Source organism: Podarcis melisellensis (genome assembly GCF_964234715.1).
Source record: "Podarcis melisellensis genome assembly, chromosome: 8".
Classification (NCBI taxonomy): domain Eukaryota; kingdom Metazoa; phylum Chordata; class Lepidosauria; order Squamata; family Lacertidae; genus Podarcis; species Podarcis melisellensis.
In genome coordinates, this window is record NC_138540.1 from 15,920,586 (window position 1) to 15,933,770 (window position 13,185).

General features: G+C 46.1%; 1 protein-coding gene across 5 annotated transcripts in view; it reads right to left on the reverse strand.

Moving 5' to 3' along the window:
• DISP3 (dispatched RND transporter family member 3) overlaps window positions 1-13,185 on the reverse strand; it is a 101,764-nt gene that overhangs the window by 61,555 nt on the left and 27,024 nt on the right. For 2 of the 5 annotated variants that reach the window (XM_081923442.1, XM_081923441.1), the window contains exon 1: window positions 3,093-3,181. The exons of the other annotated variants lie outside the window; for them this stretch is intronic. In XM_081923442.1, coding sequence (XP_081779568.1) covers window positions 3,093-3,152 — 60 coding nt within the window. In that variant the 5' untranslated portion in view covers window positions 3,153-3,181. Of the gene's footprint in view, window positions 1-3,092; window positions 3,182-13,185 lie in introns of those variants that run through there. 5 annotated transcript variants of the gene reach the window in all.

Genomic DNA, 13,185 nt, shown 5'->3' on the forward strand with positions numbered 1-13,185 from the left:
GTAGGGCGTTGAACTAGATAATCTTTTTACAAACACACACACACATTTAAATTTTCTGTTTTACAATTTAAAATACTCATTTAAGCAATCTTAAAATATCAATGACTTCCCTTCTTCTCTTTCCATGTTTCATTTTACATATCATAAATCCCTGCATATTTTACATAAACTAAACCATTCAGTATTCCAATATTACAGCCATCAAAACTTGTTGACACGGTTGAATTTATCTTGATGCTGCCAATGTTTTCAAGTGTGCACAATTCCCCCACAAATATTCAATAAATGTTTTCCAATCTTCTTTAAACGTATGTTCTCCCCTTCTCTTATTCTATATGTTAGGTTCACAAGCTGCACATATTCCATCAGTTTAAGTTGCTCATTTTCCATTTTGGGGCTAACAAAACACGGGCCGCCATAGTGGAATACATAAAAAAACTTTTTTGACACCTGGGAATTTCCAACTGAATTATCCCCCACAGAAAGGACTCAGGGTTTTTTGGGGGAAGTACAGTGGTACCTCAGTTTAAGAACAGCCCTGCTTACTAGCTATTAAGTTTATGAACTCCACAAAACCAGAAGTAGTGTCCCGGTTTGCAAACTTTACGTTGGTCTGCAAACGGAAACCAAATGGTGGAAGGGCACTGCCAGCGGGAGGCCTCATTAGGGAAAGCGTGCCTCGGCTTAAGAACGGCTTTGGTCTAAGAATAGACTTCCAGAACCGATTAAGTTCATAAACCGAGGTACCACTGTACTTTTAAAACATTTTTTCAGTTCATTATGGATTACAGTGGTACCTCTGGTTAAGAACTTAATTTGTTCTGGAGGTCCATTCTTAACCTGAAACTGTTCTTAATCTGAGGTACCACTTTAGCTAATGGGGCCTCCTGCTGCTGTTGCGCTACCGCCACACAATTTCTGTTCTCATCCTGAGGTAAAGTTCTTAACCTGAAGTACTACTTCCGGGTTAGCAGAGTCTGTAACCTGAAGCGTTTGTGACCCTAAGCGTTTGTAACCCGAGGTACCGCTGTATTTCCCAATATTCTTTTACCCTTTTTCAGGTCCACCACCTATGAAAGAATGTTCCCTTCCGCTCTTTGAATCTCCAGCACTTATCTGATTCAGTCTTCTACATCTCAGCAAGCCTACTCGGAGTTAAATACCATCTGTAAATCATTTTCAAGTAGTTCTCCTTGACTAGGTGATCCTGAGGGTCGCTTCCAACTCGGCAGTTCTATTATTCTAATGCATGACCATAGCTTATTAAACCGTGCTGCATTCAAATGTAGCTTAGCATTATGTGTGAGCATTGCCCAGCAGCTTAAGCAAGGGTTGTTTCCTGCTGACAAACAACAATCTGAAACCATGGTTTGTTTCTGGTTTATGAGCCTTGGGTTATAATAATAATAATAATATTAATAATTTACTATTTGTACCCCACCTATCTGGCTGGGTTTCCCCAGCCACTCTGGGCGGCTTCCAACAAAGATGAAAGATACACTAAAATGTCACATATTAAAAACTTCCCTGAACAGGGCTGCCTTCAGATGTCTTCTGAATGTCAGGTAGATGTTTATCACTTTGACATCTGATGGGAGGGTGTTCCACAGGGCGGGCGACACTACTGAGAAGGCCCTCTGCCTGGTTCCCTGTAACTTGGCCTCTCGCAGTGAGGGAACCGCCAGAAGGCCCTCGGAGCTGGACCTCAGTGTCCGGGCAGAACGATGGGGGAGGAGACGCTCCTTCAGATATACTGGACCGAGCCGTTTAGGGCTTTAAAGGTCAGCACCAACACTTTGAATTGTGCTCGGAAACATACTGGGAGCCAATGTAGGTCTTTCAAGACCGGTGTTATATGGTCTCGGCGGCCGCTCCCAGTCACCAGTCTAGCTGCCGCATTCTGGATTAGTTGTAGTTTCCGGGTCACCTTCAAAGGTAGCCCCACATAGAGCGCATTGCAGTAGTCCAAGCAGGAAATAACCAGAGCATGCACCAGTCTGGCGAGACAGTCTGCAGGCAGATAGGGTCTCAGCCTATGTACCACCTTACTTTAATCATGACTCATGTGAACCTAATACCCATTCTTAACTGTGGTGTGCCTGAGCATCCCGCCTCAGACACTAAACTAGTAAGGAGTGAGTCAAGAACAGCTGGAAAACAAAGCAAACTTTGGAGAAACAAGCCATGGTTTGTTTCATAGTCTGGCGGACAAACCATGTTTTAAACAGGGATGCAGAAACAGCGGCCTTCCAGATGTTGTCGGACTACAACTCCCATCAATCCCAGGACTAGAACTTCAAATCTTTGATGTCTCTCAGGTACGGTATCCTCAGTAAAGGTAAAGGTAAAGGGAGCCCTGACCATTAGGTCCAGTCGTGGCTGACTCTGGGGTTGCGGCGCACATCTTGCTTTATTGGCCGAGGGAGCCGGCGTACGGCATCTAGGTCGTGTGGCCAGCATGACTAAGCTGCTTCTGGAGAACCAGAGCAGCGTACGGAAACGCCGTTTACCTTCCCGCCAGAGTGGTACCTATTTATCTACTTGCACTTTGACATGCTTTCGAACTGCTAGGTTGGCAGGAGCAGTGACCAAACAGGAGCTCACCCCGTTGCGGGGATTCGAACCACCGACCTTCTGATCGGCAAGCCCTAGGCTCTGTGGTTTGACCCACAACGCCACCCGTGTCCCTTCGGTAGAACCCAATAAAAACCCTACTGAGGGCAATGGCAATATATAATAGATTATAGCCTTAATAACCTCATCACCAGTAAAAAATATTACTCAGCTATAGAAATAGCACAAGGAGAGGAGAGGGTGTCGTGTCAAAAGCTGTGCGTTATACATAAATAACTCTACAAAAGTGTCCAAAATTGTCTTCTTAATTGAGTCTTCAAATTGCAGTTGGCGCATCTCCCACGGCCAAATGTGATATGATTCTAAATCTGCAATCATGCTTTTATCTGTTGCTTTCGGGGGTATATTTCTGTATCATTGTCAAACAGTTCTTTTTCCATTTGTGTAAACCACCTTGAAGTTCCAATTTGGTGTGGGTGGTAGACCAATTTGAAACAAGAGCAACAAATAAACAAAACCTGGGAGCTTTTCTGAAAGTTGCTGGACCATAGCGCACATTTGATTTTACTATTGCCCATGCTGGCTGGGGGTCAAGGCAGCTGGGGGGGGGGGTCAAACAATATCTGGAGGGACAGAGGTTTCCCATCCCTGAATCAAACGGAATGAATATCAAAGACTGCAACTGCCATCATCAGTTATATGATCGCAGAAGAAGAAGAAGAAGAAGAAGAAGAAGGAGGAGGAGGAGGAGGAGGAGGAGGAGGAGGAGGAGGAGGAGGTGGTGGTGGAGGTGGTAATGCTGGCTTGTGCTGATGGGAGTTGGGGCTCCATCAACAACTTAGGGCCCCAGATCTCCGAAATAAACAAACTGATCCTCAAAGGCAATACTCATATGTCAGAACCTCCAAGTCTCTCTATTTTCCAGGGACAGTCCTGAATTTACAGAAGCCCTCCTGGTTTCTGATTTGATCCCAGAATGTCCCGCTTTTCCTTAGGACATCCCTATTTTCATTGGAGAAATGTTGGCATGTATGGAGTTAAGCGACCCCCGAGCCAAGGAGATAAGTAGCTATACAACCTTTAGAAGACATCTGTATAGGGAGCGTTTTTTGTTTTTTGTTTTATTACGTTTTATATATGTTAGAAGCCGCCCATTGAGGCTGAGATGACCCAGTCAGATGGGCAGGGTATTATTTTTATTATTAATATGTATATATATATATTATTAATAATAATATTTTCATTGGAAAAATGTTGGGTGGTATGCTATACTGTTTTTTTTTTTATTTTATTTATGATTTTCAGTTTTACACACTTCAATAAATTTACAGTCATTTTAACATTTCGAAATTCGACTTCCTTCCCCCTCTTTCTGCGGCTCTGTAAATTTTTAATATTTTCTGCATATCCAAATTAACTTACTCATTTATTTAACTATTTTAAATATATACTCTTATAAAACTGCAGTTCAACAAGTTTTTCTATCCATTCTTCTTTTGCTTGGGGCAAGTAACATTCTTGCCGCTATAGTCACATACAGTCATACCTCGGGTTGCGAATGTGATCTGTGCGGGAGGCACGTTCACAACCTGAGCACATGTGTGACGCGATCCGGAGCTTCTGCGCATGCGCGTGATGTCATTTTGTGCTTCTGTGCATGCGCAAGTGCCAAAACCCGGAAGTAACCTGTTCTGGTACTTCCAGGTTTGGCATGGTCCACAACCCAAAAACCTGCAACCCGCAGCATTCGTAACCCGAGGTATGACTGTACATGAATAAATTTCTGTACAGTTTGGGTAGTCCTGTCCCAAAAGGAAAGCTTCTTGTCAGGGAGGCAAGGCTCGCAAGCGATGCTGGAGAAGGGCCCAGCAGGGAGAGAGGCAGCTCATCGGCTGGGGAAGGAAATCAGCGAAACACCAGGGATAAAGGGGGGCAGATGGGGGAATCAGCGAGGGGGCTCCAGGACTCCTCGCTGGAGACCAGCAGGGAGAGCATGGGTCCTCCGCTGCCCACACCCACCCTGCGCAGAAGACTTCCACGCAGGGAGAGTAGGCGGAGACCTGGTGTCAAAGAACTTCTTTGCTGGAAGAGGTTCAAGAAACGCCCACTGACGGATTCTGCTAGCGACTGAAACAGCCACGAAGTGGAGGGCTGTCCAGACAGAAAAGGTTTAACCAGGCAACCTAGCCAGCAGTGGCGGCAACTTACGCACGAGCAACCCCATATAACCATTACACTTCTGGTTGTTGTTTTTTACAAACATTATTTTAAACATCCTTTTCAATTCAATATACAGTGGTACCTTTGGTTACGTACTTAATTCGTTCCGGAGGTCCGTTCTTAACCTGAAACTGTTCTTAACCTGAAGCACCACTTTAGCTAATGGGGCCTCCCGCTGCCAGCGCGCCAGCGCCGCACAATTTCTGTTCTCATCCTGAAGCAAAGTTCTTAACCCGAAGTACTATTTCTGAGTTAGCGGAGTCTGTAACCTGAAGCGTCTGTAACCTGAGGTACCACTGTATATATCATTTCCCAGTAAGTATCAACCTTACCTCAAGACCACCAGTTATGATTAAAAAAAACCTTTTTCTTTACATTTCCAACACTTACTGTAAACCACTGTGATCCTTGGATGAAGGGTTGTATATACCTAATTATTATAAGGGTTGTATATACCTAAATTAAATAAATAATTTGATTTAATTTGATTTTAAAAAGGTACCCTCGCTATGCTCCTCTACAAACTGTCTCAGTACCACAAAGAGGCGAGCTGCCAGATTGAGACAGCAGCCTCGACTCTTCTGTTCTCTGTCCCCTTTTTTAATTTGATTCCTTTTCCCAGCCCTTTCCAGAGGGAGCCCTCAATCATTCACTCGACCATCCCTACAGGCACCGAAGTGAATCCCTTCTCCCCTCCGCTTCTCATCTTGGATCACTATCCCATCGAGGCATCTAGTTTAGTGGCCTTGTCCGAACTGTCTGGCACGGAAGACATTTTTTTAATTTATTTTTTACGCTGCAGGATGAAATATATCAAGGCTCCTTTCTCCCTCTCATTAAGGCTGAGAGAAGATCTTTCTCTCCTCATCCCCTCCCCTCCAGTATTTATAACCTTGTTATTTATTCTCCATGCTGGAACAAACACACACAGACAAAGTCCACAGCTTTCTCCTTCCTCCACCAGCTGCCCCGCCATGGCTTGTCACGGGGTGGAGAGAAATGCTCTTGACAGACGGCAAGGGATGGGTCTCGCCTGTTAAAACCAGGAATGGGGTGGGTGTTTAACGACGCCCCCCCAAAATCCCAAGTCCCCACCACAGCCTCTAACTAAGGCCAGGACAATGACCGTTGACACAGGCACCATACATACACAATAGCAAAGAGGCTAGGAAAGCAGTCCATAAAATTGTAGCAATAAGCAGATACCATTATTATAAGGGGGGGGGGACTGCTCCCATTTCCCTTATGTGGGATGTGGGTGGTGCTGTGGGTTAAACCGCAGAGCCTAGGACTTGCCGATCAGAAGCTTGGTGGTTCGAATCCCCGCGATGGGGTGAGCTCCTGTTGCTCGGTCCTTGCTCCTGCCAACCTAGCAGTTCAAAAGTACGTCAAAGTAGATAAGTAGATAAATAGGTACCGCTCTGGCGGGAAGGTAAATGGCGTTTCCGTGTGCTGCTCTGGTTCGCCAGAAGCGGCTTAGTCATGCTGGCCACATGACTTGGAAGCTGCACGCAGGCTCCCTCAGCCAATAAAGCGAGATGAGCGCCACAACTCAGAGTCGGTCACAACTGGACCTAATGGTCAGGGGTCCCTTTCCATTTCCCTTATGGGGTATCCAAGAACCTGTACAGAGTCCTTAAGCAGGTTCCCTATCGAAAGGAGAAAATAACAGAGGCCAACCAGAGAATATTGAGAAGCTAAGCAGCTAGTAAGCCTGATTTTTATTAAAGTGTTGCAACAGGGTCACCCACTCCCCCCACGAAGAGAGGAACCCAGAACAATGGTGCTCAAGCTCTTATATAGACTTTTGAAACTGTCTGCCCTGTAGCCAGAGACCACCTCCCAAAACATCATACATACATCACAGAAGGGGGAAATCTCCAACAAAAATCCTGTTTGTTAGGATACCTCTTTTGTAAACAAAATCTGCCCTTTTTCCCTTATGGGGTATCCAAGATCCTGTATAGAGTCCTTATGTAGGTTCCCTATTGGTAGGAGAAAATAACAGAAGCCAATCAGAGAATATTGAGAAGCAAAGTGGCTAGTAAGTAATCATGCCTTATCTTTATTGATCTGTTGCAACAGGGTGCTCCCCTCACACGCAGGAAAGGAGGAGGACCCAGAACAAAGGTATGCCTGCCCTTATATAGACATTTTAAATTCCCTGCCCTGGAGCTCAAGACCACCCCTCCATACATCATACATACATCACAGAAGGGGTGTAACCCAAGACCACCCCCAAAAAACATCAAAACTACATCACAGAAAAGGTGGTCTACAACAGAAATTTGAATGTTTTTGTTTTTCCTGTCTGTCAGGTTATCTGATAAGGACTTATCTGATTGCCTTTCCTGGTAGTCTGCCCATTCCTTTGAGATGGTGATTTCTAAATTCCTGTAACAAGGAAGGTTTTTTTCCACCTCCTCCCTCCTTGCAGAGAAACATTTGGTCAGCTTGGGAGTCAAAATGGTTTCAGGTCGGTCTTCCTGTGCTGATCTATGTAGGTGCTTGGTTGGTACATTTATGAACATTGATTATATATAGAAGACCTTAAATTTTATTATTACACCTGATAATGGCCAGTGATTGCTCTACCTGGGCAGCCTGCCCGTTCTTTTGCGATAGTAAATGCTTTAATTCCTGAATCCAGGTCAGAGGCGCACCCTATTCATACACACATATGCCCTTAAGACAGGATCTGCAAGCAAAAGACAACAGAGAGGCTTTCCCATTTCCATGCTCCTTGCAGAGAAATATTTGAGGTCAATTTGGGAGAGTCAAAATGGTTTCAGGATTGCTCTCCTATACGATTTCAGACACATGGTTTATATACTTATGCATGTGTTTGCCTTGTAAATTTATGAACATATGATTTATATATATATGAGACCTGAGAATTCCTATAACACTATGTATCATACTGTTTCCTCTGACTATCCAATATAGAAAACTGTAGAAACTTCAACTGTCCCATCCTTTCTGCTGTAAAGGTAAAGGGACCCCTGACCATTAGGTCCAGTCGTGACCGATTCTGGGATTGCGGTGCTCATCTCGCTTTATTAGCCGAGGGAGCCGGCGTACAGCTTCCAGGTCATGTGGCCAGCATGACTAAGTTATACATAAATAAATTTCTATTCAATTTAGGTAGTTCTGTCCCTATAGTTCCCAAAATGAAAGCTTCTGGTTGGTTTGTTTTTTACAAAAGTTATTTTGAACATCCTTTTCAATTCATTGCATATCATTTCCCAGTAAGAGAGACTCCTGCCTCAAAGCATGTCTGCCAGGCATACGGCAGGTTGGTGCAAGATTAGAGGCTCCCCACCCCTTCTCTAAACAAACAGCTCAGGACTCCCAGCACTTTATTAAAGTCATACCTTGGGTTACAGACACTTCAGGTTGCGCATTTTTGGGTTATGGATGCGCCAAAACCCGGAAGTACCAGAACGGGTCACTTCTGGATTTTGGTCTCACGCATGCGCAGAAACGGTAAATTGTGCTTTGCGCATGCACAGAAGCGCCGAATCGCAACTCGCGCCTGCACAGACGCGGTGTTGGGGTTGCGGGCGCTGTGGGTTGCACACGTGCCTCCTGCACGGATCATGTTCGCAACCCGAGCATCCAGTGTATTCTCCTGCAATTGTAGACCAGACCGACAGACAGCACTCTAACCCCTGTGCCACCCTGTGCTCTTCCTCCATGCACCTGCCTTTGCAGAAATCCAGCTCTGCAAGCCTATGACCACATATTCTGAGTCCTGCAGCCTCCGTCCCTCCAAGCTTGAAAAGGGAAGAACTTCTTCCACCCTCCGAGAGCCTTCCTTTCCCCCGAGCAAAATCCTTTATCTGTTCCCACCCCCGACAATTTCCGTGCCGGAGAAACCTGCTTTGTAGCTTGACCCTGAAAGTCACAAGCAATTTCGAAACACAGCCAAGAAGCAATTTGGAGTTTCACCTCTTTTTTTACCCCCTCTGCAGAGGTGCCTGTGCATGTAGGCGTTGGGGGAGGAGGAGGGGGGAGCCTCCAGTTTGGATGAGACTCAAAAAAGGAAAAGCTTCCGCCAGATCCTGCTCAAGGGCAGTGGACTGAGCACTTCCAAGAGGCAGGCTTAGCAAAACTAAAACACAATAGAACGCTCCAATTTTCTCCTTGGAGCCCTTCATTGGATTCATCAAATCTTGGAATCAGAACTGGAGTGTTGGAAGGGACCTTGAGGGTCCATTGTCAACTCTAGGAAACTCGCAAGCAGGATTCAAGAGCACTCTCTGCTCCCTTCCAGCAGCTGGAATGCATGAACCTGGCTGCCTCTGAACATGGAGGCAGAGATGGTGATTGCAGCTAGGAGCCATTGATCGCTTTATCCTCCACAGTGTTTCTCTCTCTGATCTAGTGAGGCTCCTCTTAAAATTATTAGGAATGCTTAAGAACACAAATAAATTAGAAGAGCTGGGCTGGATCAGCCCAAAGACCCATCTAGTCCAGCATTCTGTTTTCCCAGTGCCTATGAGAAGCCTGCCAGCAGGATCCAAGCACAAGAGCAGGTCCCTATAGCCTTTAGCAAAGGTGTCACGGGCTTTGAAGACGCTCGAGCTCAGGACGAAAGTGGGAAACGTGCTGAGAGGAAGGCACACTTGGCAAGCCCTCACCATGATCAACTCCCACCCAGAAACCTATGTCCCCACTGTGGAAGGATGTGTGGATCCAGAACTGGCCTCCACAGTCACTTACTGACTCACTGTTAAGACCATGTTCATGGAAGGCAATCTTACTCGGCTATGAGGGATCATCGAAGAAGCAGCAGCATGAAGAAGTCCTTTCTTTCATCTGCCTTGAATCTGCTGACATTCAGACTACCACTCCCATAATCTCTGACCCTGCTGGGACCAATTGGAGTTGGAGTCCAGCTATGTTGAGAGTGATGAACATTTAGAGCACAGCCTCCTTCAACTTTGGGTCCCCGCAAGCGCGCCAGCTCTAGGGAGCAGAGGTGTTGTCAGCTCCCAGTCACAGACAACTCTGGGGTTGCGGCGCTCATCTCACTTTATTGGCCAAGGGAGCCGGTGTACAGCTTCCGGGTCATGTGGCTAGCATGACTAAGCCACTTCTGGCGGACCAGAGCAGCGCACGGAAACGCCGTTTACCTTCCCACTGGAGTGGTACGTATTTATCTACTTGCACTTTGACGTGCTTTCGAACTGCTAGGTTGGCAGGAGCAGGGACTGAGCAACAGGAGCTCATCCTGTCGCGGGGATTCGAACCGCCGACCTTCTGATCGGCAAGTCTTAGGCTCTGTGGTTTAACCCACAGCACCATAGGTAGGTGCTGTCAAATAGGTTTGGGAATGTCACAGCATGCTGATCCAGGCAATATAGTGGAGGCTAGTCCATTAGGATGAATGGGGCCCTGTGCTTCCGCCAAAACTCAGCCTGCCCTCAGTCAGCCCCCGCCTGCCTGCCTGCCTTCTTACTTACAGCCACCCCTGGGGGAATGGGGGTGGCCCTGCCTATCAGAATCCTCCTCCTCATTCTCAATGTTGCCCCTCATAGAACTCAGCCAGGAGAAAGGAAGAATGTGCTCTGCTTGTCACCTGCTCTGGTTTCACCTCCTGCTGGCCTCTCTGCCTTCCGTCCTACTGGTCTCACTGCATATACATCACTGTATATACATATCCGCCTATATACATAAAAAGGTAAGACTGTCGTCATGCTGCAGATTATGCAGCTGCCAATAGCGTGACCAGCTTCCTCCTCCTGTTGCCCCTTGTAGAACTTGGCAGGGTGAAGTATGGGGACAAAAAACAAGAATGAGTTATCTCTGCTTATCATTGGGCTCTGGCTCAGTCAATTCTGCCCCACCAGTCCGAGCTACCACCATAACTACAGGACCGCCTCTCCTGGTATGCCCCATGGAAGACCTTACAGTCCGCAAATAATAACATCTTGGAGGTCCCAGGCCTCCAGGAGATTAGACTGGCCTTGGCCCTGACCTGGTGGAATGCTCTGCCACAAGAGACCAGGATCCTGCAGGATCTGATATCTTTCCGCAGGGCCTGCAAGACGGAGCTGTTACGCCAAACCCTTTGGTCAGGGCTCAGCCTGACTTCCCCTCTCTCCTTATAAGAACTTGTATGAAAGTGGCCCTCCGACTTTTCTCACAGGCTCACATAAGATCAGTACAAACAGTTAGGCTGGTGAGCATTTAAGGTCCCAGCCCTAATCTGTGGGTTGCCATCTGATTGGATTTCACTTTGATTCTGATCTGATTTTAGGATGTATTTTAATTGATCGCCTGATTTTATGTTAATATGTTATATATTTGATGTTAGCCGCTCTGAGCCCGGTTTTGGCCGGGGAGGGCGGGGTATAAATAAAATTATTATTATTATTATTATTATTATTATTATTATTATTATTATTATTATTAGTGGCCTGGATAAACACCTCCCCCATCTCTACCCGAAATGCAGCACCATGACTGTTCACAACCCCTCCTGGCCTTGCAGGCGTCTGAGTCCTTGGAGACTTTAAATAAACCCACCCACTCACCCACCCCTCCTCCTCCTCCTCTTCGCTGGCAAAATTGACTAAGTCATCATCTCTGCAGCCTTGTTGCAATTTCCCAGACTGATTGGAATAATTGCTTCATTAGTTGTTTTTAAGGCTCTGCAGAGCCAGGGAAAAGCATCTTACACGTGCGAGCACACACTAAGAGAAATTATTTGTGCAGACCTGGAAGGCAACTGGGTCTGAGGAGGGGGTGGCACACCAGCTGTAGAAAATCCAGAAGATTGAGCTTTCACTGCTCCCACCCCCCCCCACCTCTACAGCATAACCACCCAGGGAAAAGAAAGCCACACAGAGAGAAAAATGCCACCCTTTCCCCCCCTTCTCTGTCCCCTCCACCTCTTTCCCCATTTTCTCAGTTGTCCTTTATCCTATATACCCTATCTACATCCATTATTACTAATAACTATTGTTATTATCAATGCTGCCTGAAAGATCGTATATCCCTCTGCAAATCTGTCCGAGTGCTAAGATCCTCAGGTGAGCATGAGAGGCATTGTTGGTGAGGGAGAGAGGGAGAGAGGGGGGGGAGGGAGGGAGGGAGGGAGGGAGGAAGGAAGGAAGGAAGGAAGGAAGGAAGGAAGGAAGGAAGGAAGGAAAAGAAAGAAAGAAAGAGAGAGAGAGAGAGAGAGAGAGAGAGAGAGAGAGAGAGAGAGAGAGAGAGAGGAAGGAAAGGAAGGAAGGAAGGAAAGAAAAGAAAAGGAGAGAGAGAGAGAGAGAGACTCTTCTGTGGCTACACCCATATCCTGAGAGGTTACATTGAATCACTTTTTGCTATCTTTCCATGGACGGGCAGAGACCTTCCCACCCAGAAAGGCCTTTAATTTTGCTAGTTCTAAATGTGCTCCAATATATTTTAATTGATTGATTCTAACCAGTTAATTTTTATTCTTATTCTGTATTTTACAATTGTGCATTTGCTAACGTCAACGTGCTTCTGGCCAGTTCTGAGCTCTCCAACCCTGCTCCAGAGACACTCGCTTCAGATTCAGATGCTGCAATTCCTGCATTGCAGGGGGGCTGGACTAGATGACTCTCGGGGTCCCTTTCCAATTCTACATTGCTACGATTCGAATGCAATCAGTCAATATTTTTTTTTCCAAGTGAATTTTTATTGTTTTCCTTACATATTCTTTCCCAACAAATTGTAATAGCACCATACGCAATAGAATTGCAGGGGTCTAACAAAATGTGTCCATGTTCTCTTCATCTGTTTAGAAATTCTCATTATATAGGCATCTTTCTGGAACGTTTGTGAGTGTAATAGAGCTCCATCACTCCCTAGAGAAAGTGTCTTTCGGATTACCGTATTTTTCACTCTATAAGACGCAGCAGACCACAAGACGCACCTAGTTTTTGGAGGAGGAAAACAAGAAAAAAAATATTCTGAATCCCAGAAGCCAGAATAGCAAGATGGATCGCTGCACAGTGAAAGCAGCGATCCCTCTTGCTGTTCTGGCCTCTGGGATAGCTGCACAGCCTGCATTCGCTTCATAGGACGCACACACATTTCCCCTTACTTTTTAGGAGGGAAAAAGTGAGTCTTATAGAGCAAAAAATACGGTAATTCTCTTCTAAAGCCAGTCAAGTTGTTCACTGCTGGATCAGGCCAATGGCCCATCTAGTCCAGCACCCTGTTCTCGCAGTGGCCAACCAGATGCCCCAATGGGAAACCCGCAAAGAGCACCCAAGCACAAGAGCCATCTCCCCTCCTGTGGTTTCCAGCAAAGGATATTCAGAAGCATTATTGCTTCCAACCATGGATACAGAGCATAGCCAGGCTACTATCCCTTGATAGGCTTCTGCCTATGAATTTGTCTAATCCACATTT